Source organism: Dromiciops gliroides, chromosome 1 (assembly GCF_019393635.1).
Source record: "Dromiciops gliroides isolate mDroGli1 chromosome 1, mDroGli1.pri, whole genome shotgun sequence".
NCBI classification, from domain to species: Eukaryota; Metazoa; Chordata; class Mammalia; order Microbiotheria; family Microbiotheriidae; genus Dromiciops; species Dromiciops gliroides.
Genome location: NC_057861.1, coordinates 604,243,643 through 604,268,933, shown reverse-complemented (window position 1 = coordinate 604,268,933; position 25,291 = coordinate 604,243,643). Strand labels below are relative to the sequence as shown.

The following is a 25,291-nucleotide window of genomic DNA, read 5'->3' as shown; positions in this document are numbered from 1 at the left end:
ATACACATCTTTTAAACATCTTTTATGCACTTCCATTTGGGTAGCCCATGAATCTAGGAATAAAAGTGCTGATAGCTATATATCTCATCCTCCTAAGGGGGAAATTAGGTGGAGTGGAAAATTTTGAAAAAGCAGCAGGATCAAATGTTAATTCTAACAGGATATACAGGCCTCGGGCATGTTCTAATTAGAAAAATGAGGAAACAATGGGAAAAATTCTGACCATAAAAAGTTACTATGGTGACAAGGAAGATCACAACACACAATTGGAAAAAGATAAAGTCAAAGCTCCTACATTCAAAGCCTCCAAGAAAAATATGAATTGATCTCAGGCCATGGAAGGGCTCAAAAAGGACTTTGGAAAATAAGAGAGGTAGAGGAAAAAATGGGAAGAGAAATGAGAGTGATACAAGAAAATTATGAAAAAAGAAAAGGTGGAAAAAATACTGAAGAAAATAACACATTTTTTGTTTTGTTTTGTTTTTTTTGCGGGGTTATGGGGGTTAAGTGACTTGCCCAGGGTCACACAGCTAGTCAAGTGTCTAAAGCCAGATTTGAACTCAGGTACTCCTGAATCCAGGGCCTGTGCTTTATCCACTGCGCCACCTAGCTGCCCCCGAAAATAACACATTTTAAAAAATCCAACCTAGGTCAAATGGTAAAGGAGTAAGAATTCCTTAAAAAGCAAAATTGGCCAAATGGAAAAGGAGGTAAAAAAGCTCACTGAAGAAATTAATTCCTTAAGAATTAGAATTGAGGGGGCATCTAGGTGGCACAGTGGATAGAGCACTGACTCTGGATTCAGGAGGACCTGAGTTCAAATCCAACCTCAAGCACTTGACACTTACTAACCCTGGGCAAGTCACTTAAGCCTCATTGCCTCACCAAAAAAAAAAAAAAAAAAAGGAATTAGAATTGAACAAATAAAACCAAAAGAATGAAAAAATAGAAGACAATGTGAAATATCCCATTGGAAAAACTGATCTGGAAAATAGATCCAGGAGAGACTACCTGAAAAGCCAAGATCTAAAAAGGAGCCTAGATATCATCTTTCAGGAAGTTATCAAGGAAAACTGCCCTGATATTCTAGAACCAAAAGGTAAAATAGAAATTAAAATAATCTACCGCTCACATACTAGAAGACATCCCAAAATGAAAATTGCCAGGAATATTATGGCAAAATTCCAGAGCTCTGAGGTCAAGGAGAAAATATTGGAGGCAGCCAGAAAGAAACAATTCAAGTATCATGAAGCCACAGTCAGGATAACACAAGATTTAGCAGCTTCTACATTAAAGGACTGGAAGGCTTGGAACATGATATTAAAGAAGGCAAAGGAGCTAGGATTACCAACCAAGAATCACCTTGCCAGCAAAACTGAGTATCATAATCCTTCATGAGAAAAAATTATCATTCAATGAAATTGAGGACTTTCAAGCATTCTTAAAAGATAAAGTGAATAGAAAATTTGACTTTGAAATATAAGACTCAAGAGAAGTATGAAAAGAAACAAAATAGAAATTAGACAACAATTACAACAAGTTTGTTTTTCTTGACTATGCTTTTGTTATGTGGTGGTAGAGATACAAGAAAAAAAAAAGAGAGAAATCAATAAAACACCAAAAATTACACAAATGAAAACAGGAAGGTTCAGAGATAGACCACCATGTCAAATTTAATGTATCTAGCATATTAAGCAATTCTATGTACAATCCTCATTTTCTGACCTGGAAGTGGCCCCCTAATTCCTTCCTTAGTAAGGTTCCTATTATTTTAAACATTTAGCCCTTTGGAAAATTTTCCTTCTCTCATCCCTTCCCCCATTTAAAACACCTAAGAGTATAATCTTTTTAAATCCACTCATACAGTAAACTAAAACTAAATCCTTTCTCACTCATTTCCTCCTTTGAATTGTTCCAGTTAATCTCAGGTCTCTCTGACAGTTGGTAGACTGGTTAAAGTAGGTTGTTGGTTTTTATGTTTATTTGGGTCTTTAGCTAAGGATATGTAATCAGATGGATTTGGAATTGGGTGGTGGTCCTGACTCAAAGAGTAGTTTTGAATGTTTTGATGTCAGCAGGTCAGAGGGTATCCAATGGGTTGCATGTAACTGAAGAGTCATAAAAGATCTGAGTTCAAATCTCAACTCTGCTACTTACTTCTTTTTTTTTTTTTTTTTAGTGAGGCAATTGGGGTTAAGTGACTTGCCCAGGGTCACACAGCTAGTAAGTGTTAAGTGTCTGAGGCAGGATGCTACTTACTTTTTGACCTTGGGCAAACCAATTTACCTCTCTGGGACTAAATTAACTCATTTGTAGCAGGAGATTGAACTAGATGCCCTCAACAGTCCCTGTTAACTCCAAAACCTATAATTCTAGGATTTTGTACTTTGGATCTATATTATGATTGATGGAAGGGAGAAAGAGAGAAAGGAAAGGGGTGAAATTCAAGATGGGAAAAGAGATAACAGGTCAAAGAGATGTTCACAGGTGTGAGAAATGATTCATTTGGACCCTTACTCTATTCCAATTCAATCTGATATTTTATAGAAATCATATATGGATAATTAGCTAAGATCGGTTTTTATAATAGGATTCACATTTTAATGTTCACTGCTTGTTCACTAGTTATGAAGCTCACTTGCACAACTACAAGAATGCTAATATCCTGTTTTGCTCAAATTCCAGGTCCAAACCCAGCATGGATAGGATGCCTTGATTCTTTGGAAAGTCCCCCAACTTATTTTTGTACCTTTGGGTCACACTCTTGCCTAACATGAACAGGTGAGCATCTTATGACCACTTGGTCAGCAAAGATGACTCTTGCCTTGCCCATCTTAATTTCTGGCCTTCAAGAGCAAGGTCTATCAACCAATGAGATTCTGTGTTTTACCATGCTTCTTTTGCATATTTGGGTATCAAACTATATTAAAAACAAGGTCCTGAGAACCAGGGACATCTCAGATGTGAGGAAGGTCTGAGGTCCATTTCCTTAGAGAGGACTACGGACCCTTTAATAAGGTGCCATTGGCTCAGAGCTCTGCCTCAGTGGTTTTTCTTGTAGATTGGCCAATTTTGGAATCCCATACAGGGATAAGAGAAAGAACTCAGGATATAATGGAGTATAGACCTTTAAAGCATTGTTGCAACTATTGTCATATGTAGGAGTGTTTCTTAGTATTCGTTCTGGGGCTGGTTTGAATTTAAGTTGGCACCTAGATTTCACCTATGGCTGAAAAGTTCTTTACTCTTGTTTTTAAGCTAGTATATCCTTCACTTTATGCATAAGGACTCCCAAATCTACACATCCAGCACTAATTTCTCTTCTGAAGTCCAGTTCCAAATAAACAAACAACAAACATTTAAGTGCCAGGCATACTGCTGGGGGTTAGAAAGACAAATATAAAATAATACCTGCCCTTCTCTTCCTCTATTCAGTTGCCATATCTTGTTTCTCCATGGCATTAGGTATTATGAAAAAATTTTTAAAATGATGTAGTCCAAATCAATATGGTTTATAATGTCAAAACTCAGTAAGAGTCTGTTGGGTAAGGGTGAGGGCCCAGGCCCGTTATCCATGTCAGAATTAATTCTAGGATATTACAGTTCAACTGTAAAATGAGATGGAGAAGGAAATGGCAAAACTACTCCAGTATCTTTGCCAAGAAAACCTCAAATGGGGTCACAAGAAGGCAGACATGCCTGAAATGACTGAACAACTAACAATACCTACTTCAGCTCTCAAATGAGATAATATAAAGTACCCTGCAAATCTTTAAATCATTATATAAATTTCTTATTCTTAAAGTAAGTGCCTTTGAAATATCAGCTATGAGACCATGGGCAATTCATTTCATCTCTTGCCCTCACATTCCCCTCTTCTGTAAAATAAGAGGCTGGACAAGATGGCCTCTAAGGTCCCTTTTAGCTTTAAATCTGCAATTACTGACATTTACTAGCTGTGTGACCCTGGGCAAGTCACTTAACCCTCATTGTCCCACACAAAAAAACCCCTGCAATTACATTACCTTTTTGTGCCCATCATGAACATACATACATGTGTACATACATGCATAATATCTTCTTACCCCCAGATAGACAAACTCCAAGAGGGCAGGGACAAGTATGGTTCTGTTTGGTAAAACCCCAGTTCTGATTCTATGCTTAATATAGTGATCAAGCAGATCCCTTCCTATAGGAGATTAGCCCTGACAGATATTTGCCTTTTCTGAGTGGGGGGGGAGACAGGGGCATAAACATTAAATGATCCTTCTGCTCAAGGAAAATTGAGGCAGAAAAACAATCTTTGTGCCAAATGGTTGGCTACCTGTTTGGATTTTGCTGACTTTGGGTTGGTGGAAGTGGTGACTTTTTCTTAGAAGTAGGCAAATTTTAGGGGCAGCTAGATGGCGCAGTGGATAGAGCAGTGACCCTGGATTCAGGAGGACCTGAGTTCAAATCCAGCCTCAGACACTTGACACTTACTAGCTGTGTGACCCTGGGCGAGTCACTTAACCCTCATTGCCCCACGAAAAAAAATCAAATAAGGCTGATGAATGAAAACAAAACAATTCTGTAATATGATTTCTAATTGGAGGAAAGATTAAGGACTTTCCAAGTTGGGAGGGGGAGAGTGAACAGGTGCAATTCCTTGAACTGATTGATCAGTATTGGGCCAGTTTTCATAAGACAAATGGGTTGCTTGAGATATATAATTGTGAGAAAACTCCTTGCATCAGTCTTTGGGATCTGATTGCCTTTCTGGTCAGAATAACCTAGATACTTAGTTAAGAATCTCTAAGCAGCAGATAGTGGTGGTCCAGTTTTCCAGTCATGGAAAGCTAGGTTCAAACAATACAATAAAATTTTCTAACAATCCCCACAGTTGAATAATATTTTTTCTCGGGACAGAAGTTGAATAATTGAATAGAAAGGGAACTGAGCTAGCTCTGTAATTGAGTGACATGACGTAATCAGTGTGGTTCACTGGATTCTCACAATTAACCACTTGCAGTTCTAATCTCCAAGAAACAGCTAGGAGGCCAGAGTCACTGAATCAAAGAGTAGGTGTCAATGAATTAGGTGTAAGAAGACTGGAAAGATGGGCTTTGAATGCCCAAGGGCATTTAGGCATTGTAGTTTACTGAGTAGGGGGTGTAACATGATACCTGCTCTTTATAAAAGTCACTTTAGTGGCTGAAAGGAAGGATAGGAGTGGGGAGAGATTTAAGGTAGGCAGACCCACCTGCAGGCTAGTGTGATAATCCAGGCCTGAGGGAATGAGGGAGTGTACCAGAGTGCTGGCAGCAACAAAAGGAGAGAAAGGGTTGTATTCAAGAGATGTTGCAAAGGTGAAATCCATGGGCCTTAGCAAATAGACTGGATAGGGGGGTGAGGTGAAAGATAATGAGGGACTGGAAGGGTGGTATTGCCCTCTAGAGTAATATGGAAGGAAGGAGGGGTGCAGCAGGGTTTAAGGGGAAAGTTCTGTTTTGGACATATTTAAAATCTGAACATTCCCCTTGCCAATATGTCAGAGGACACTTTTTACTTTCTACCCACCCCCCCTCCCGGCCAGGGTACTTAAAAGTTTCTGGAACAGCTATGCTCAAGGCAGCCTGGTGCTGACCTGTTAAATACCATCCTGTCCCCACCCCCTCCCCAACACACATACACACACACACACACACACACACACACACACACACACACACACACACACACACTCTCTCTCTCTCTCTCTCTCTCTCTCTCTGGCTGCTCAGGAAGCCTGAATGCAAACCACAAAGTTTTTCTGCTACAAGGAACCTTCCTAGGTCAGGTTAGATCATGGACAAGATCATGGGTTAAGATGCATCTATGACTGGTTTTTGTTTGTGATGGTGGTTTGAAAGGGAAAGTAGAATTTGCATTGTTATCTGTGGATTTCACCAGAGGTACAAACAGGGTTTCAGACATACTTTTTACTCTTTCTGGGTCTTAGCTTCCTCATCAATAAGGGCAGCTAGGTGGCGCAGTGGATAAAGCACCGGCCCTGGATTCAGGAAGACCTAAATTCAAATCTGGCCTCAGACACTTGACACTTACTAGCTGTGTGACCCTGGGCAAGTCACTTAACCCTCATTGCCCCACAAAAACAAAACAAAACAAAAACAAAAATGACTACGGAATGGTGAGTTGAAGATGTCTTTTAAGACATAGACATATTGAAAGCATAGACATGGGGATGAGAGCACCAAGTAAAGTCGTGTCAAAGAGGAGAGAGTGATGTGTCAAATAGTGCCAAAGGTTGCAGAGAGGCCAAAGAGAATGAGGATTGAAAAAAAAAAAAGGTCACTGATAAATAGTTTCTATCAAAAAAAAAAAAAGAAAAAAAGGTCATTGGATTTGGCAACCAAGAAATCATGAGCAACTTTGGAAAGAACAGTTACAGAAGAATGATAGTCAGAAGCCAGATTGGAAAGGGTTAAAAAGAGAGTGATGGGGGGCAGCGAGGTGGCACAGTGGATAAAGCACCGGCCCTGGATTCAGGAGGTCTTGAGTTCAAATCTGACCTCAGACACTTGACACTTACTAGCTGTGTGGCCCTGGGCAAGTCACTTAACTCTCATTGCCCTGTCAAAAAAAAAAAAGAGTGAAGAGAAAAAGTGAAGTCAGACTTTAAGGAGTTTAACTACAAAGAGTAGAAGAGATATAAGACAGTTATCAGGGACAGAAGGGTCCAAGTGACAGTTTTTTTCAGACTAGGAGAGAAATGGACCTGTTTGTAGGCAGTACTAGTTCAAGAACTAGTAAGCAAAGTAGTAAAGTGTAAGAAGGCTGGAAAGGTAAGGAAGAGGTTGTGTAGTGAAGGAGTTCAAAAGCTAAGCAGATAACTTCTCGGCAATACAATGATCCAAGACAATGCCAAAAGACTTATGGTGGAAAATGCTCTCCCACTACCAGAAAAAGAACCATGGGGTCTGAATGCAGATAGAAGCATACTATTTTCATTTTTATTGTTGCTTTTTTGTTATTGTTCTTGTTTATTCTTTCTTGTGTTTTTTTTTTTCCTTTTTGCTCTTTTTTTCTTTTTTTTTTTTTGGTAAGGCAATTGGTGTTAAGTGACCATATGTTAAGTTATATATGACCATATAGCTACTAAGTGTTAAGTGTCTGAGGTCGGATTAGAACTCAGGTCCTCCTGACTCCAGGGCTGGTACTCTATCCACCGCGCCACCTAGCTGTCCCCCTGATCCTTCTCTTACAACATGACTAATATAGAAATGCATAACATGATTGTAATATATAACCTATATCAGATTGCTTGCTTGCCTCCAGAGCTGGGAGGGAAGGGAGGGTGGAAGAAAAATTTGGAACTCAAAAAAAAAAAAATATATATATATATATGTCTTTACATGTAATTGGAAAAAAAAAAGCTAAGCAGAGGATTTAGTCCTAGAGGTTTAAGAGTTAATTTTTTTTTCTCCCTTTATTCCCCCTTTGGCCCCTATTATGCCTAAGGCGTGTTGGGGGGGGGGGGAGGAAGTAAGGGAGCACTCCTAGGCATTGACTAAAATTGCAGGTGGCACAGAAGGCCAGAAAGTTTGTTGAGCCCAGTTTCTAGGATTGCTCAATCAGTGTGAAAAGCATTAGGTCAGTAAAGGAAGCAAACCTCTTGAGCTAATCTGAACATTCCCCTTGCCAATGTCAGAGGACACTTTTTACTTTCTACCCACCCCCCCTCCCGGCCAGGGTACTTAAAAGTTTCTGGAACAGCTATGCTCAAGGCAGCCTGGTGCTGACCTGTTAAATACCATCCTGTCCCCACCCCCTCCCCAACACACACACACACACACACACACTCTCTCTCTCTCTCTGGCTGCTCAGGAAGCCTGAATGCAAACCACAAAGTTTTTCTGCTACAAGGAACCTTCCTAGGTCAGGTTAGATCATGGACAAGATCATGGGTTAAGATGCATCTATGACTGGTTTTTGTTTGTGATGGTGGTTTGAAAGGGAAAGTAGAATTTGCATTGTTATCTGTGGATTTCACCAGAGGTACAAACAGGGTTTCAGACATACTTTTTACTCTTTCTGGGTCTTAGCTTCCTCATCAATAAAATAAAGAGGTTGGGCTAGATGGCCTCTAAGATCACTAGCTCTATGATCCTGCACCACTTAGTTCAACCTTAGCCTGAACTGGATAAAAAAGATAAGTGTTGACATGCATCAGGAACTTGCATGCTTGCAAATGTTATAGACGATGTCGAAGCAGCAGCCTTGGAGTTAGCCAGAGATAGGTCCCTCCCCTGACCCATACTGGTTGTGTGACTGCTGGCTCTGGGGAAGTCACTTAACTTCTCTCATTGTCCCTGGCAGCCAAGAATAGGAGTTGCAGGGCAGGTATCAAACTGCTTTGTTAGAGGAAGTTTTCCTGCTGAAGATTTCCTTGCACCAATGAAATCAGAGGTGTGTAGGGGTGAGGTGGTACACAAGGAAAGGTTTGCAAAGTATTTGAATCTCATGGCAGCCCTGTGAAGTAGAGACTAACTGCTTCCCTTTAATTATCATGTCCAGTGTTTTGTGCTAAGGGCTTGGGAATACAAAGACAAATTTAAAACAGTCCTTTCCCTCAAGAAGTTTTGCATTACTCTACTGTAAAAGGAATAAATTAAAAACTAAAAAAATTAAAAAAAAATAAATTAAAAGACAAGTGAAGTGACTTGTCCAAGGTCACATAGCTGTTACACAGTAGAAGTAGAATTTGCACCTAGGTCTTCTTGACTCCAAGTCTAACTCTTAGCCAGTCAACATTCCAGAATAGAGACAGATCAAATATATAACCTTACTGTAGTCATTCCTTTTCTCTGGGTCTCAGTTTCTAAAACAAATCCCTGAATTTTCTTTTTTTAAAAGCAATAAATGTTTTTATTTAGTTTTGAGTTCCAATTTTTATCCATCCTTCCCCCCTCTCCCCTCTCTGAAGAGGTAAGCAATCAGATATGAAATCCCTGCATTTTTACTGGCTGTACCCCATACATGGAAATCTTTTCCTCCTTATTTTCACCTCCTGTCTTTCCTGGCATTATTTAACTTCCAACTATAATCCCATATTCTACAAGAGGCTTTTCCCTGTACTTCCTTAAATTCTAGTCCCTTCTCTCTGTATATTATCTACAATTTATAGTTTATATATCTTGTTTGCATTTAGTTGTTTTTGTATTGTCTTCTTGCTTAAACTGAAAGCTCTTTGAGACCAAGGACTATCTTGTATTTTTCTTTGTATACCTAGAACTTCCTTCCATAGTAGCAGGTTTTTAATAATGCTTGTTGACTGACTAAATGATGGAGTAAAGTTGAGACATAAGCAAGGCAACAGCTAAAGAAACTTTTTAAGGTTCCTCAACACAATAGAAAGCTCAGGATGAAGAGACTAGCTTTAAAGGCTTTAAAAGAGTGCCTTAAAACAAGCCCTCCCCCTACCACTAATCTTAATTGTTTCTTTATTTAAACACCTAGCCAAATACCTCAAAGGTGTGCAGAGCATAAAAGATTGTCTTTCAACCAAAAGGCTAATATAAACAGGTTGAATGTGGTTAAAGCAGCGGCAACCCCCAGAGGCAAAACAAAAGGTCCCTACATACCTCAAAAGCAGCGTTGGAATAACCATCCTTCCCACTGAGGTTAAGTTTAGTTTCTCTCAGCTCCATTTTATTCAGCCTTGCTGAAGAAGCAACTCAAAAGCTACTTGTTCTTCACTCTTGTTTCTGATTCTTAATTCTTCCAAGGTATGTCTGGTCTGAAGTTTCACAAACCTGCCAAAAAAAAAAAAACACCACAACACACCACACCCCTTCGCTGAGGTCACAAGTACTCCACCTGTTGTCTTAGACTAGGAGGTAAACTTGAATTTAAGCAGAGGACTTACAACCTTAAGCCAAACAAACATCTACACACTTCAGTTTTATTTTGTAGCAGGAGGCTTCTTTCTCTTCCTCACTTGTCCACCCGCACTTGTTCAATATTTCAGCACAGTGAGCAAAAAGAACATTTGTGTACATCCCAGGGAGGTCAAAGAGGAAATAGTCTTATATAGACCAATATTAGCAGCACTTATTTCAGTAGTAAAGTACTGGAAACAAAGTATGTGCCCATGGGTGGCATGGTGAAAATGGGGTCGGGGTTTGGGGTCCTTAGGAATTCCTCTTTAAAGAATTACACCCTCTTGCACACAAAAGCAGTTAGAATAAGATAGTTGTTTATTTAGTGGCAGAGGAAGAGAAGGGAAGGGAAACCATGAAAGAAATCCTTGGACTTCTCATGGGGAGAAAGGCACAGAGCGTGGCTCTGAGATATCAATCTCCTTGAGCAGGAGACAGGCAGGTACTTTTTTTTAGAAGACTGATGGGGGTGACTATCTGACTGTGGAAAGGTCCCTTAGTGAGGGAGGACCATCCCCCACTGGTGGTGGCTGGAGGAATTGGGTGAGGGGAGGCTGCAGATCTCTCAAGCCTCAGGACACAAAGGAAGCAGCCATATCTAATCTTATTGCCCCAGGGTTGAGGGAGACTAGAATGAAGGGTGGGGGTCCCTGAGCTAGCTCAGTCCGATCTGGTTCCCATATGGGCCCATAACATTCCCCACTTCTCTATATATAAGGAAAGGGGACCATGATTCTTCTGAAACTGCTTCATGCTGAGCAGGGTCGAAGAAATCATGGTGTGGGGGAGGGGGAGGGAGAGGGGAGAAGTGGAGAAGGCCTGGTCCCAAGTTGAGAAGCTGCGAGGTCCAGGGGGTCCAGAGGGTGGGAGGCGACACATAGGCACTGTGGGTATCTGCCATGAATCCTTGAACCTAGATGGAACAGACTTAAACAAAGATTTTAAAAGAAACCAGGGCAAAAAAATGAAAAAGAGTTTATCAGATAAGGAGTAAAAAAGTGTTGCCACTTTTTTCCCCAGTGGAAGCTGAAAAGACTGAATGCAAGACAGGGCATAGCCTGCCTTACAAGAGTTAAATAATCAGATCAAAGCTTAGTTCTGTGAAAGACACTGCCTTTCTTGCATTCAGCCTTTCCAGCTTCCATGGGGAAAAAGTTGCTTCTTAAAAAGTTCTCTGGGGCACAAAGCACCTTCTCCTAGAGAAACTAAACCAGAGGACAGACACCCCTAGAGAGATAAGTGAAATCAGATCGGACTGAGCTAGCTCCGGGACCCCCACCCTTCATTCTAGTCTCCCTCAACCCTGGGGCAATAAGATTGGGTGTGGCTGCTTCTTTTGTGCCCTGAGGAGATGGCTTGAGAGATCTGCAGCCACCCCTCACCCAATTCCTCCAGCCACCACCAGTGGAGGATGGTCTTCCCTCACTAAGGGAACTTTCCACAGTCAGATGGTCACCCCCATCAGTCCTCTAAAAAAGTACCTGCCTGTCTCCTGCTCGAGGAGATTGGTATCTCAGAACCACTCTCTCTGTGCCTTTCTCCCCAGGAGAAGTCCAAGGATTTCTTTCATGGTTTCCCTTCCCTTCCCTTCCCCTGCCACTAAATAAATTACTATCTTATTCTTTTTTTTCTTCTTTTTTTGGTGAGGTAATTGGGGTTAAGTGACTTGCCCAGGGTCACACAGCTAATAAGTGTCAAGTGTCTGAGCCGGATTTGAACTCAGGTCCTCCTGAATCCAGGGCTGGTACTCTATCCACTGTGCCATCTAGCTGCCCCCTACTATCTTATTCTAACTGCTTGTGTGCAAGAGGGTATAATTCTTTAAAGAGGAACTCCTAAGGATCCCTACCCCTACCCCTAACCCCTATCCCAAACCCCCTATCCCATTTTCCTCATGACATGGGGGAAGGGGAATGGCTGAACAAATTGTGGTACATGAATGTAATAAGCATGGGAATACATATGAATTGATTCAAAGTGAAGTAAACAAAATAAGGCAAACAATATGTAGAATAAATGTCAACAAAAATAAAAGGAAGCAGTCTCCCTTTCCCCAAACACAAGCAAATGTGTCCTTGAAGAGAAGGGATGGATCTCTTCCCTTCTTTGTGGGGAATGGGGTGGGGGGTGGGAGATTTAGACACAGAACATTGCACATGTCAGATACAGTTGGTGTGTTTTTCCATTTGTTGAAGTATTTATTTTTGTCACTCCTGGAGAGGTAGCGGTATATATACAAGTGAAAATGATAAGAAAACCAAAATGGTAAAACTTTTAAGAAGTACAAGAGCCAGTGCAATTAAAATTGACACCTGCCCCATTCAAGGCTCTGTACCAGCCCTTTGGGGTGCTGACTGTAAAAGATGAACATTTAGCCTCCCTGTCTCCCAGTTTCCTCATCTATAAAATTAGGGTGGTAGTGGTGGGTGAAATGGCCTTTCTGGTCCAACCAAGGACAAAAAAAAAAAAAGATCCTGCCTTCAAGAGTTTACAGCCCTTTGGAACAAAGTTGTTGTTTTTTTGGATTGATGTCAAAATTTGTATTTTACATGTAATTTGGGAAAACAAATTTTTTTCGGTGAGGCAATTGGGGTTAAGTGACACAGGTCCTCCTGACTCTAGGGCCGGTGCACTATCCACTGTGCCACCTAGCTGCCCCGGGAAAACAAAATTCTAAAAAAAAGTTTACGGCCTTATTATATACTATATACTTACAGCAGCATACGACCACTGATTCAAGTATATCCAGTCATACAAATTAATTTCAAGAGGAAGAAGCAATAACAATGAGGGAAATCAGAAAGCCCTGTGACACCTGATGGGTGCGATGAAGGAAGTTAAGATTTCTAAGAGTGATTTATTCCTAGGAAAAATAGCTTTAGCAAGAATTAGCAAGTACCACATGTTATAAGAATAGTCACATATGGGTACATCATGCTAGTCTTAAAAGAAATCCATGAACAAAAAATCTGGATTGGAAAAAAGGGAGATTGTGAACTTTCCAAAAGGATTCTTTCGCTCAGCAAGAGATTTGGTTGCAAAGTTCCTTCAAGTGGTTATTTCGTAGTGCATTCAAAATGACTTGACTTAAATACACACACACACACACACACACACACACACACAAACTCTAATTTATGTATTTTGCATAAATCCGGGTTTACCTACTTAAGATTTAAAGGGATACTTATGTTGCACTTTAAGTGAAAGCTGTATTTTTCCTCTTCTAGGATGAAGTCTTAAAGTCTTGAGTCTAGATGCCTTCTCTGGAGGATCTCAGGTTTTTGTTCAGTCACTTTCAATCCCTCACCCATTTGGGGTTTTCTCAGCAAAGATACTACAGTGGTTTGCCATTTCTTTCTCCCGCTCATTTGATACATGAGGAAACTGAGGCAAACAGGGGTAAGTGACTTTTCCAGGATCATACAGCTAATAAGTGTCTGAGACCAGATTTGAACTCAGAAAGATGAGTCTTCCTGATTTCAGGCCCAGCACTCCACTGAGTCACCTAGCTGACTCCCTTTCCCAGGTATACTACTGACTCTTTTCTAGGAGACCCAGCTCATGGGGACTTCAGGAATATTCTCTAAATTCATGTGAATTCCTAGCCACAATCTCTATAGATTTTCCTATAGGAATGAATTTATGAGGATTACTGAAGGTTTTGTTTATTTACCCTGGACTTCTTTTCTTTAATTATCCTTGGCTGATCAATTGGGAATTCCCTTAAAATGAAGCAGTCTGAAGCCATGGAAACTGAATTTGGAGACAAGAGGACTATATATTAAATCTCAGGCTGGAGCAGCTACTTTCATGCAGTGAATGCTGGTCAGGAAGATCCTGAATTCAAATCCAGTCTCCCTGGGCAAGTCACTTCACCTCCGCCTCAGTTCCTTCAACTGCAAGATGAGGACAATAACATACCTGGCATGGTTGTTGTAGTATCAAATGAGTTATTTGTGAAGCACTCTGCATACATAGTTCCTGGTACGTGGTCAGCCCTATAGAAATGATTATTCCCTTCCCCCTTAGTCTCAGTCCGAGAATTTATATTAAGCAATAACTATGCTAGCAAAAGGGGCAGCTAGGTGGGCAAGGTAGATAAAGTATCAGGCTTGGAGTCAGGAAGATCTGAGCTCAAATTTGGCCTCAGATACTCCTTGTGTTACTTTGGGCAAGTCACTTAACCCCTATTTACTTCAGTTCCTTATCTGTAAAAGGAGCTAGAGAAGGAAATGGCAAACCAGTCCAATATCTTTGTCAAGAAAACCTGGTGGGGGCAGCTAGGTGGCACAGTGGATAAAGCACCGGCCCTGGATTCAGGAGGACCTGAGTTCAAATCCTGCCTCAGACACTTGACACTTACTAGCTGTGTGACCCTGGGCAAGTCACTTAACCCTCATTGCCCAGCCAAAAAAAAAAATTAAAAAGAAAACCTGGTGAACAAAGCATGGGGCCATGTAGAGTTGGACATGACTGAAGAACAATGCTGACAAAAGTTAGTCTTAAGGTTAAGGTAATTGTGTGGATAAAAAGACAATAACAGAAAATTGATTGTAGCAGGATTAGGCTGCCAAGTTGTCTACCAAGGTTTTATGGGGAATCCTAAAAAGGGGTTATTTCTTTTAAAAAATTATGAACTGGGGTGGCTAGGTGGCACAGTGGATAGAGCACCAGCCCTGAAGTCAGGAGGAACTGAGTTCAAATTCAAGCTCAGACACTTGATACTTACTAGCTGTGTGACCCTGGGCAAGTCACTTAACCCCAATTGCCTCAGCCAAAAAAAAAATTAAAAAAAAATTATGAACTATAAAAATTGACAAACACAAGTACTGAGAATTGTATAGGAAACAGGGACAGCTTGTTTGTATTAAATGATCGCTCTGTGCCTCAGCTTCCTCATCTGCAAAATGAAGGTTTTAAACTAGATGTCCAGCTTAATGTCTCTTCTGGCTTTAAATCTGAGCATATAAATTTGTGGTATGAATGGGTTGAAGGAACTGGATTAAAAGAAAAGTCACATATCTATGATTCTTAACTGTCAGATTCAGGGTTGTTTTGATTGAAAATGCAATTATTTGAAGCTTTTAATTTAATTTAAACTTCAGGAAATCAAAAAGTTACGAAACCAGCTTGATTAAAGATGTCTATCACTTGGAAATAATGGTACTTTGGCACAATCTATTCTATATTCTGTGCAATTTATACACAGAAGAGTGAGGGTGAGATGTGTAGTCCTGGCTAATATGACTAAGTAGCCAGTTGCCCAAGTAGATGAGGGCACTGAAAGACAATTGGTTAGAGGGAGATACTTTCCCTGAATCTTTACAAGAGATGGGGCATTGGAAGTAGAGAGTAAAGAGGAAGCTGTAATGTTTGAGCACTTAGGATACAAATTATTATCAGCTGCCATAAAACTACCGTGAAATTGGAAATAGCCACTTTTAAGGTTCATCAGGACATGGATGGTTCCTCTAGCCATGGGTTTCCTCTAAGTGCTGATGATATGAAAGTGCAACAAACTGTCCCTGTTCTCATGAAACTTACATTCGCTACAAAGGGAAACAATATATACATATATGTATACATGATATATAAAAAAATATAAGTTTTTTTTTCTTTTGGGAGGGGGGCAGAATGGGGGTGGTGGTGTAAAAAAGCCATAGAAATAATGTGTGCTAGGAACAGAAGTGTCTGAGGCTGGATTTGAACTCAGGTACTCCGGACTCCAGGGCTGGTGCTCTATCCACTGCGCCATCTAGCTGCCCCTAGTCCAAAGGTTCTTAAACTGTGGTTTGTGACCCCACATGGGGTTGCATGTGGGGGTTCATGAACAATTTGGCAGTAAATGTTTGATTTGTATACCTATACATTCGGGGTAGTGTAAAATTTCTTGGGCGAAAAGGGGTCACGATTAGAAAAAGTTTAAGAAGTCCTGTCCATCTAATGTCTTAATTTAGTGGGTACAAAAACTGAAGCCCAGCAAGGTACAATGATTTGCTCGTGGTCACATGAATATTAAGTAGCCAGGATTTGAACCCAGGACTCCAAATCCAATGATCTTTCCATTATACCAAACCATGCAATTTCAGTGATATGGCACTGTATGTTGCATATGTATATAATCTTGTTTCAGAGGCTCCAGCCTGATATGCATGACCTCAAAACCCTTTCAGAGATTTCTGTCTTATTGCCAGATGATTAGGAACCTTCAGGATGTGACACATACACCCTTGTAACAACAATCAGGGTATGACCACCCATTCCTCTTACAAGCACACAGGTTTACAAGGCTCAAAATAGGAATAAATAGGACTCATCTCAGTGCCCAGAAAGAATAATGATACTTGTTTGCAAGCAGCCCTCTCCCAACAGGCCTGTGCAATCTCAAGCATTTAACACTACAACCTCATGCAAATGTGTACCCACATAGTATAAGTTGGATGCCTATCTATCCAGGAGGGGGGATCCTAGAGTTGTTCATAGCAATGGATGATCCCACTATGGACTAGTATATTCCACACTGCTTTTTATTTTGCAGCTCTTGCTTATTTTCCAGTTACATATAGAGATAGTTTTCAGCATTTGTTTATATAAGATTTCCAATTTCAAATTTTTCTCCCTCCCTCCCTTCCCTCTCCCCCTCCCCTAGACAGCTGGCAATCCGATATAGGTGTTATATATATATATATTATACACACATATACATATACATATATATATATAACAACATTAAACATATTTCTGCATCAGTCATGCTATAAGAATCAGAGCAATAAGGAAAAACCTCAAAATAGAAAAACAGCACCAAAAACAAAAGAAATAGTATGGTTCAATCAGCATCCACGTTCCACAGTTCTTTTTTTTTTCTTTTTCTGGATTTGGAGAGCCTTTTCCATCATGAGTCCCCTGGAACTTTCTTGTATCATTGTATTGGTGACAAGAATACAGTCTATCACAGTTGATCAACACATAATGTTGATGATACTGTGTATAATGTTCTTCTGGTTCTTCTCATCTCACTCATCATCAGTTCGTGCAGGTCTTTCCAGATTTCTCTGAACTCCTCCTGCTCACCATTTCTTACAGCACAATAGAATTCCATTACATTCATATACCACAACTTATTCAGCCATTCCCCAACTGATGGGCAACCCCTCAATTTCCAATTCCTTGTCACCACAAAAAGAGCAGCTATAAATATTTTTGAACATGTGGGTCCTTTCCCCCTTTCTATGATCTCCTTGGGAAAAAGACCCAAAAGTTTTTCAGTATCTTTTAGGAGATGCTATAGTGAACTATTCTTTATCAGGCTCTTTTCCATAATCTTCCTCCATTCAGTTCTGTAGCAGTTGGCACCAGATGATACTGTCTTATCAGAGTATATTTAAAGGAAGGCTCTTTTATATAGGACCTCTGGTCTGCAGCAGAGTTCACAACCTATTATAATCTACCCCAGAGGTGTAGCCAAATCAGATTAAAATGTAATGGAGGAAAAAAAATGGAATTGGGAGGATGACTTTCTGGGAGGGACAACAAAATGGATACTATGGTGATATAAGAAACAGAAATCATCAATAAAATTATTTTTAAAAAACGTAACTGGGAAATATTTAACAAAATAAAAATGCAATGCACTATAGATACTGTTCATTTTTCTAAATCAATGTAGCTAGAAACCGTAGTTATGGTTTAGTGTCCCTATTTCCATCTAAGTTTGACTCTACTGTCCTAGCCAAATTAGTCTTCTCACTGTTACTAATATATGACAACACCCTCTCCAGTATCAGTGCCTCCTACATATATACAAAATGTATCTTATATACATATTTATACATACATACATACACACACACACACACACATATACATATGCATACATGTTTTCTCCCCCTACAAAATGTTACAGGGATTGCTGACGGACAAAAGGTAGTAGGGAGAGAAGAGAGTCAAGGACAGAACACTGAATGTCAACCCTAAAATATCAGGAAGATGAGCCAGTGAAGGAAATCAAAGAGATTGAAAAGATGGGGGCAAATTAGGAGTGTCCTCATTAAAAAAAAAATCAGAGGAAATATTGAAAGTGGAAGAAATATTAAGTGGCATGAGTGGTTAAGGAAGATGAGATTAATTAGAAGTATGTTGAATATGACCATGGAGAGGCCAGTGGTAAATTCCAGAGGTAAATTGTAGAGATGAATTTTTAGTGGTATGGTAGTAACGAAAGCCAAAAGATGTGTAAGGCAATAAGAAGGTGACTGGGTGGTAAGGAAGTGTGAGCGATAAAAGGTATGGATCTGGTCTTGTTTCTTCTCTGCTTAAAAAAAAAAAAATCTTTGAGGTTCTCTATTGCCCAGGCAAATAGAGCATGAAAAGCCCTGTGTAAAGTCACCTCAGTCTACAATTTTGGAATGGCCTACCCCCATCCCAACATGCCCTTGCTTTTTCCTTGTGCTGTTTCCTTTTTCTTCTTATTGAGTTCCTACCTATCCTTCAGAGACCAACTCAAATACTACCACCTCCAGAAAGACTTCCCTGACCCTTCTTATCAGCAACTACCTTCTTCCTAAGGCTTTACTTTACTTTGTACATGGTTTATTTATCTAAGCAATGCACTTATAATTATGTTTTATGTGTATTATTTGGTGCCCTTTCTCCCCTGGTAAGCTTCAAGAGAGTAGAAACTTGTTTGTTTTTTTGTCTTTGCATCTCCCATGCCTGACAAACCCTGGCCCATATCAGGCAACTTAATAAAATGCTCATTCATTCACCTAGAACAGGAACCATGCATAATTTAAATTGGACATATCTCCTAGTTCCTAATACAAAGTGCTCTGTGCACACTAGGTAATACATGTTTCTGGCAGTGTTTATGTTGTATTGTTAATCAATAGAAAAAAAGTTCTAAAGGACAAATTGGGTAAGAAGAGTGGTGGTTAGTGTTGGACTAGAGCAATTTGTAGGCAAAGTTCAGAAAGGCATGAGAAGCTTATAAAGCTAGAGTCAAATTGAGAACTCTACCCCGAGATTCTGTTTGAGCTTGGATAAGGGGGAGCTTATAAAAGTGTTTAGCCACCATTCATTTAAAACTTCTAAATTTTAAAGTTTTGAGTTCCAAATTCTAGCCCTCCCTCCCCATACCCCTCCCTGAGGAGGTAAGCAATCTGTGTTCAATTTATATCAGTTCTCTGGAGGTGGATAATATGCTTCATTGTTAGTCCTTTAGGATTGTTTTAGATCATTGTATTTCTGAGAATAGCTAAGTCATTTACGATTCATTGAACAATACTGCTGTAACTGTGTACAATGTTCTCCTGGTTCTATTCATTTCACTATGTATCAGTTCATATAAGTCCAGGATTTTTCTGAAATGTCATTTCTTATAGCACAATAACATTCCATTACAATCATATATCATGGCTTGTTTAACTGTTCCCCAATTGATGAGCATCCTTTGATTTCCAATTCTTAGTCATCACAAAAAGAGCTGCTATAGTAGCAAAGAATTAGAAATTGAGGGGATGCCCATCAATTGGGGAATGGTTAAACAAATTGTGGTATATGAATGTAATGGAATACTATTGTGCTATAAGAAATTATGAGCTGGCAGATTTCAGAAAAACTTGGAAAGACTTACGTGAACTGATGCTGAGTGAAGTGAACAGAACCAGAACACTGTATACAGTAACATTGTGCTATGATCACCTATGATAGACTTAGTTCATCTCAGCAATACAATGATCCAAGACAGTTCCAAAAGACTCATGATGGAAAATGCTATCCAAATCCAGAGAAAGAACTATGGGAAAAAAAAAAAAGAACTATGGAGTCTGAATACATATGGAGGCATACTATTTTCACTTTTGTTCTTTGTTTTTTTCTTGTGGTTTTCCCCTTTTGTTCTTTTTTCTTTCACAACATGACTAATGGGGAAATATGTTTAACATGATTGTAATGTACAGCCTATATCATATTGCTTGCTGTCTTGGGGAGTGGTGATGGAAGAGAAGAAGGGAGAAAAATGTAGAACTCAAAAATCTTATGAAAATGAATGTTAGAAACTATCTTTACATGTAACTGGGAAAAAATACTATTAAGTGAAAATGACCTCAGGGAGACAATCAAGAAAGGTTCTATCACCTGGAGAAACTAAGCAACAAAATTCAGAAGTGCCTTTTTTATTTAGGATTCTAATAAATCAGTTCTGCATTTAATTGGTTTAAAAAAAGAGCTCCTATAAAATTTTGTAGAAATAGGTCCTTTCCCCCTTTTTTGGATGTCTTTGGGATATAAACCTAGCAGTGGTATTGCTGGATCAAAGGGGTGGCACAGTTTTATAGCTCTTTGGGCACAGTTTCAAATTTTTCTCCAGAATGGTTGGTGCAATTCACAACTCCACATTTTTTGGGACCATATTAACCATTCTGATTAGGTGTGAGGTTGTACCTCAGAATTGCTTTAATTTGCTTTTCTTTGATCACTTTTTTTGGTGGGGCAGGGCAATGAGGGTTAAGTGACTTGCCCAGGGTCACACAGCTAGTAAGTGTCATGTGTCTGAGGCCAGATTTGAATTCAGGTCCTCCTGAATCCAGGGCCGGTTCTCTATCCACTGTGCCCCTAACCTTTCTCTGATCACTAGTGATTTAAAACATTTTTCATATGACTAGTTTTAATTTCTTTATCTGAAAACTGCTTATTCATATCCTTTGACCATTTATCAATTGGGGAATGACTTGCATTTTTATAAATTTGACTCAATTCTCTATATATGACTATGAGTCCTTTATCAGAAATATTTGTTGCAAAAATTCTTTCCCAGTTTTCTGCTTCCTAATAGTTTTGATTGCATTGGTTTTATTTGTGCAAAAGCTTTTAAATTGTATATAATCAAAATACTCTATTTTACATTTTGTAATGTTCTCTATATCTTCTTTGGTTCTAAATTCTTCCCATTTCCATAAATCTGACAGATAAACTTTTCCATGCTCTTTTGCTTATGGCATCACCCTTTATGTATGTACCCATTTTGACCTTATTTATATTTAGTATGTGGTGTGAAATGTTGGTCTATACCTAGTTTCTACCTTTTTGTTATGAGTTTTTGTCCCCAAAGTTTGGATCATTGGGTTTATCCAACACTAGATTACTATGGTCATTTACTATATAGTGTAATTAGTATCTATTCTATTCCACTGATCCACTACTCTTATTTCTTAGCCAGTATCAGATTGTTTTGATAATTACTGCTTTATAATACAGCTTAAGATCTGATATGGCTAGGCCACCTTCTTTCACATATTTTTTATATCCTTGAACTGTTTTTTCTTCCAGATGAATTATTTTTTTCTGGATCTATATTATAATTTTTGGTAGCTTGATTGGTAGGGCACTAAATGAATAGATTAATTTAGGTGATTGTAATTTTTATTATATTGGCTTTGCCTAAACATGAGCAATTAATACTGTTCTAATTGACTATTTGTGTGCAAGTATTTTATAGTTGTGTTGATGTTGTTCCTGGTTTTGTCTTGGTGGGTAGATTCCCAAGTATTTTATGTTGTCTACAATTATTTTAAATGGTATTTCTCTTATCTCTTGTTGCTAGATTTTATTAGTAAGATAGAACAAATGAGATTTAAAAAATGTTTTTCTAAAATCTCCAGTTTTTTAGATGGAGATAAGAGAAGGAGCAGGGGAGAAATGCCAAAATGTAGTACACTCCTGTAAGAGTTAGGTTAGGCAGGGTGAAGGTCAGGATGCACTGAGACAGAAGAAAAAAGCAAGGAGAACCAATTCTCTGTGTGTTGCCACCCATGCATGTGAGTGTATGTTGTTGCTGCTGCTGGACTTTGTAGTTTTTCAGTTGATTCTCTAGGATTTTCTAAATATAACATCATAGGCTCTGAGAAGAGTGATAGTTTTGTTTCTTCACTGTCTATTCTAATTCCTTTAATTTCTTTTTCTTCTCCTTGTCATAGTTAACATTTCTAGTACAATATTAAATAATAGAGGTGATAACGGGCATTCTTGTACTACCCTTTATTGTACTGGGAAGGCTTCTAGCTTATTTACATTACATATGTTTGCTGATCATTTTAAGGTAAGCTCCATTTTTTTCCTATGCTCTCTAGTGTTTAACAGGAATGGGTGCTATATTTTGTCAAAGAAGTTTTCTTCATCTATTGAGATAATCATATGATTTGTTGGTTTTGTTATTAACATGGTCAATTATGCTGGTAGTTTACCTAATGTTGAACCAGCCCTGAATTCTGGGTATAAATGCCACCTTGTCATAGTGTATGATCCATGTGTTTTTTGCTGTAATCTCTTTGCTAGTATTATACTTAAAATTTTTGCATTAATATATATTCATTAGCGAGATTGGTCTTTAATTTTTTCCTTCTGTTTTGGCTCTTCCTGGTTTGGGTGTCAACACCATATTTGTGTTTTAAGAAGAATTTGGTAGGACTCCTTCACCTGTTTTCCAAAATAGTTTATATATATTGGGATTAAATTGTTCTTTAAATGTTTGATTAGAATTTGCTTTGTGAATCTCTCTGGTCTAGGGAATTTTTTTTGTAGGAAGTTCTTTGATAGCTTGTTTAATTTCTTTTGCTAAAGTTGGGTTTTTAAGTATTTTATTTCTTTTCTATTAATCTGGGTAATTTATTTTTGTAGATATTCATCCATTTCATTTAGATTGTCAAATTTATTGGCATATATTTGGGCAAAATAGCTCCTAATAATTGTCTTTATTTCCTCTTTATTCACCCCTTCAGTTTTGGTACTAGTATAATTTGTTTTTCTTCTTTCCTTTTTAAAATCAAGTTAACCAATGGTTAATCTATTCCCCCCACCCCCAACAACATTGTTTTGACCTAGAAAAGAGCAATAGGAAGCCTGAGGAGAAATAGTTTCCAGGAAATTCAGGGAAATGGAAATCATTCCTTTGAATGCTTCCAGTTTCTGTTTAATATTCAGGGAACAAGAACTGCCTGCTCTATAGCCATTAGAATTCCACATAGCACCTGGCTACTGGTCAAACTTCCTCAGGCCAAGTTTATATCATTAACAATAAAGAAGTTGGTACAGTGGAAAGAATCCTGGTTTTAGAGTCAAAGGATCCAAATTCAAATCCCTGCTCTGTCATTTACTAAATTTTGTGATCTTTTTGGAATAAATAACACAAACATCTAATTCTCAGTTTCTTCAACTGTAAAATGAGGGAATTAGACTAGATCTCAAAATCTCCAGCTATGAATATTTCTGTGCTCCCCCCTTTTTTGAGTTCTGTCCAACTCTCTGTAACCCATTTGGGGTTTTCTTAACAAAGATATTGGCATGGTTTGCCATTTCCTTCCCCAGATCACTTTTTTTTTTTTAGTGAGGCAATTGGGGTTAAGTGACTTGCCCAGGGTCACACAGCTAGTAAGTGTTAAGTGTCTGAGGCCAGATTTGAATTCAGGTACTCCTGACTTCAGAGCCAGTGCTCTATGCACTGCGCCATCTAGCTGCTCCTCCAGATCATTTTGTAGAGGAGGAACTGAGGCAAACAGGATTTAAGTGAGTTGCTCAGGGTCACACAGCTATTAAGTATCTGAGGCCAGATTTGAACTCTGGAAGATGAGTCTTCCTGATTCTAGGCCTGGTGCTCTAAACACTAAGTGATCTAGCTGCCCTCTCCCCTTTGCCTGCCCTCTAATACCTACCTTACAAACATCTCCCCCTTACCCACCTCACTTTACCACCACTTCATTGATTTAATCTCTCAAATCTTGCCATTGAAAAGCTCCTAATTCTTTGAAAACTCAAAACATGATCCATGGGCTAGTCTTACATGAATAAAACACTTTTGTAGAGACAGAAAGAGCTGGGTTCAAGTCCCACTGATACTGGTTGTGAGGTAAGTCACTTAGCCTCCCAGTGCTAATGCTCTAAGACTATAATTGTAGAGAATTGCAGAATACCTCCTGAATTACTAGAGGGAGTTTCCTCACCTGCAAGTTCTTTATGTCAATGAAATCCCAAGTCTAAGCCCTTTCTCTCTCCTATCCTTTACATGTATATTTTGTTTTACTGTCACAATATGAATCTGCATAACTATTACAAATATTTTATTCCATTTTTCCAGATTAAGAAGCTATGTGTCTGTGTCGGGGCGGCTAGGTGGTGCAGTGGATAAAGCACCGGCCCTGGATTCAGGAGTTCCTGAGTTCAAGTCTGGCCTCAGACACTTGACACTTACTAGCTGTGTGACCTTGGGCAAGTCACTTAAGCCCCACTGCCCCGCCAAAAAAAAAAAAAAGAATATATAAACTGAGTCCAGCTGCCTGAGATGACTTGAGACGTCTGAGAGAGATAGCCAAAGGATTATAATTACCTGTCGGATTTATTAATAAAAGTTTCTCAAATTCTTAATCGTCAAAGGTGTCTACTTTTGCTGAATTCCGAGACAATAATGGGTTTGCCCTGAATTGACTCTTGTTATCCCATCATGCATTTCTATTTATCTGATGTTTTCTGTCCCAAGCAGCATTATCTAGTTTAGAAAATCAGGTTCTTGTATTCACATAATTAATACCTCTACATACAATGCTGTATGTAAATATTTTTATTGCCTATGTGAAAAAATAGTTGTGTAGGAATATCATGAGTTGACACACCTGGGTGGGCCCTACTATAGATTCTTGGCCAGATGTATGACCTTGAACAAACTGCTTAACTTTTCAGTCTCATTTTTACCCATATGTACAGTGGGCAACATTATCCTGCTTTTACTTGTACAGGAATGCTCTGAGCACACATGAACAAACATATGAACCAGTTTGAGTAATTTAAGTATAAGCACTACACTTGGAGAATATGCCTTTCATTCCCAGAGGCATCTCATGTCTCTTTGCTGCTTTTAGCCTAGGATAAATTTCTGCTCATTCATCAAGCACTACTCCTAATTTCTCCTGCCTTACTGGTTCCCTGGTACAATGTAGCATACGTAGATGGTTCAAGTGTACAATTTAATTTTTAGTAAAATGTGAGGGATTTGGGGGGGGGGTTACAAACTAGATAAGTTTTTCCCCCCACAATGTTCAACTTAAAACAATCCTTATGCAATGAGGGTTAAGTGACTTGCCCAGGGTCACACAGCTAGTAAGTGTCAAGTGTCTGAGGTCACATTTGAACTCAGGTCCTCCTGATTCCAAGGCTGGTGCTCTATCCACTTTACCACCTACTAGCTGCCCCATAAGATTTCTTTTAACATACTATGCTCCAAGCAGGCAGGTTGATCCCAGAGTGGATATAGAGTGTGGGGCCTAGAGTCAGGAAGATGAGTGTTCCTGAGTTCACATGTAACCTCAGACTTTTACTGTAAC

The 25,291-nt window shown here is 39.1% G+C and overlaps 1 protein-coding gene across 1 annotated transcript in view; it reads right to left on the bottom strand.

Moving 5' to 3' along the window:
- SLC28A3 (solute carrier family 28 member 3) overlaps positions 1 to 9,689 on the bottom strand; it is a 91,478-nt gene extending 81,789 nt beyond the window's left edge. The window contains exon 1 of the mRNA XM_043977939.1: positions 9,624 to 9,689. Within this exon, the coding sequence (XP_043833874.1) occupies positions 9,624 to 9,689 (66 nt within the window). The remainder of the gene's footprint in view (positions 1 to 9,623) is intronic.
- Between the last annotated feature and the right edge of the window lie 15,602 nt (positions 9,690 to 25,291).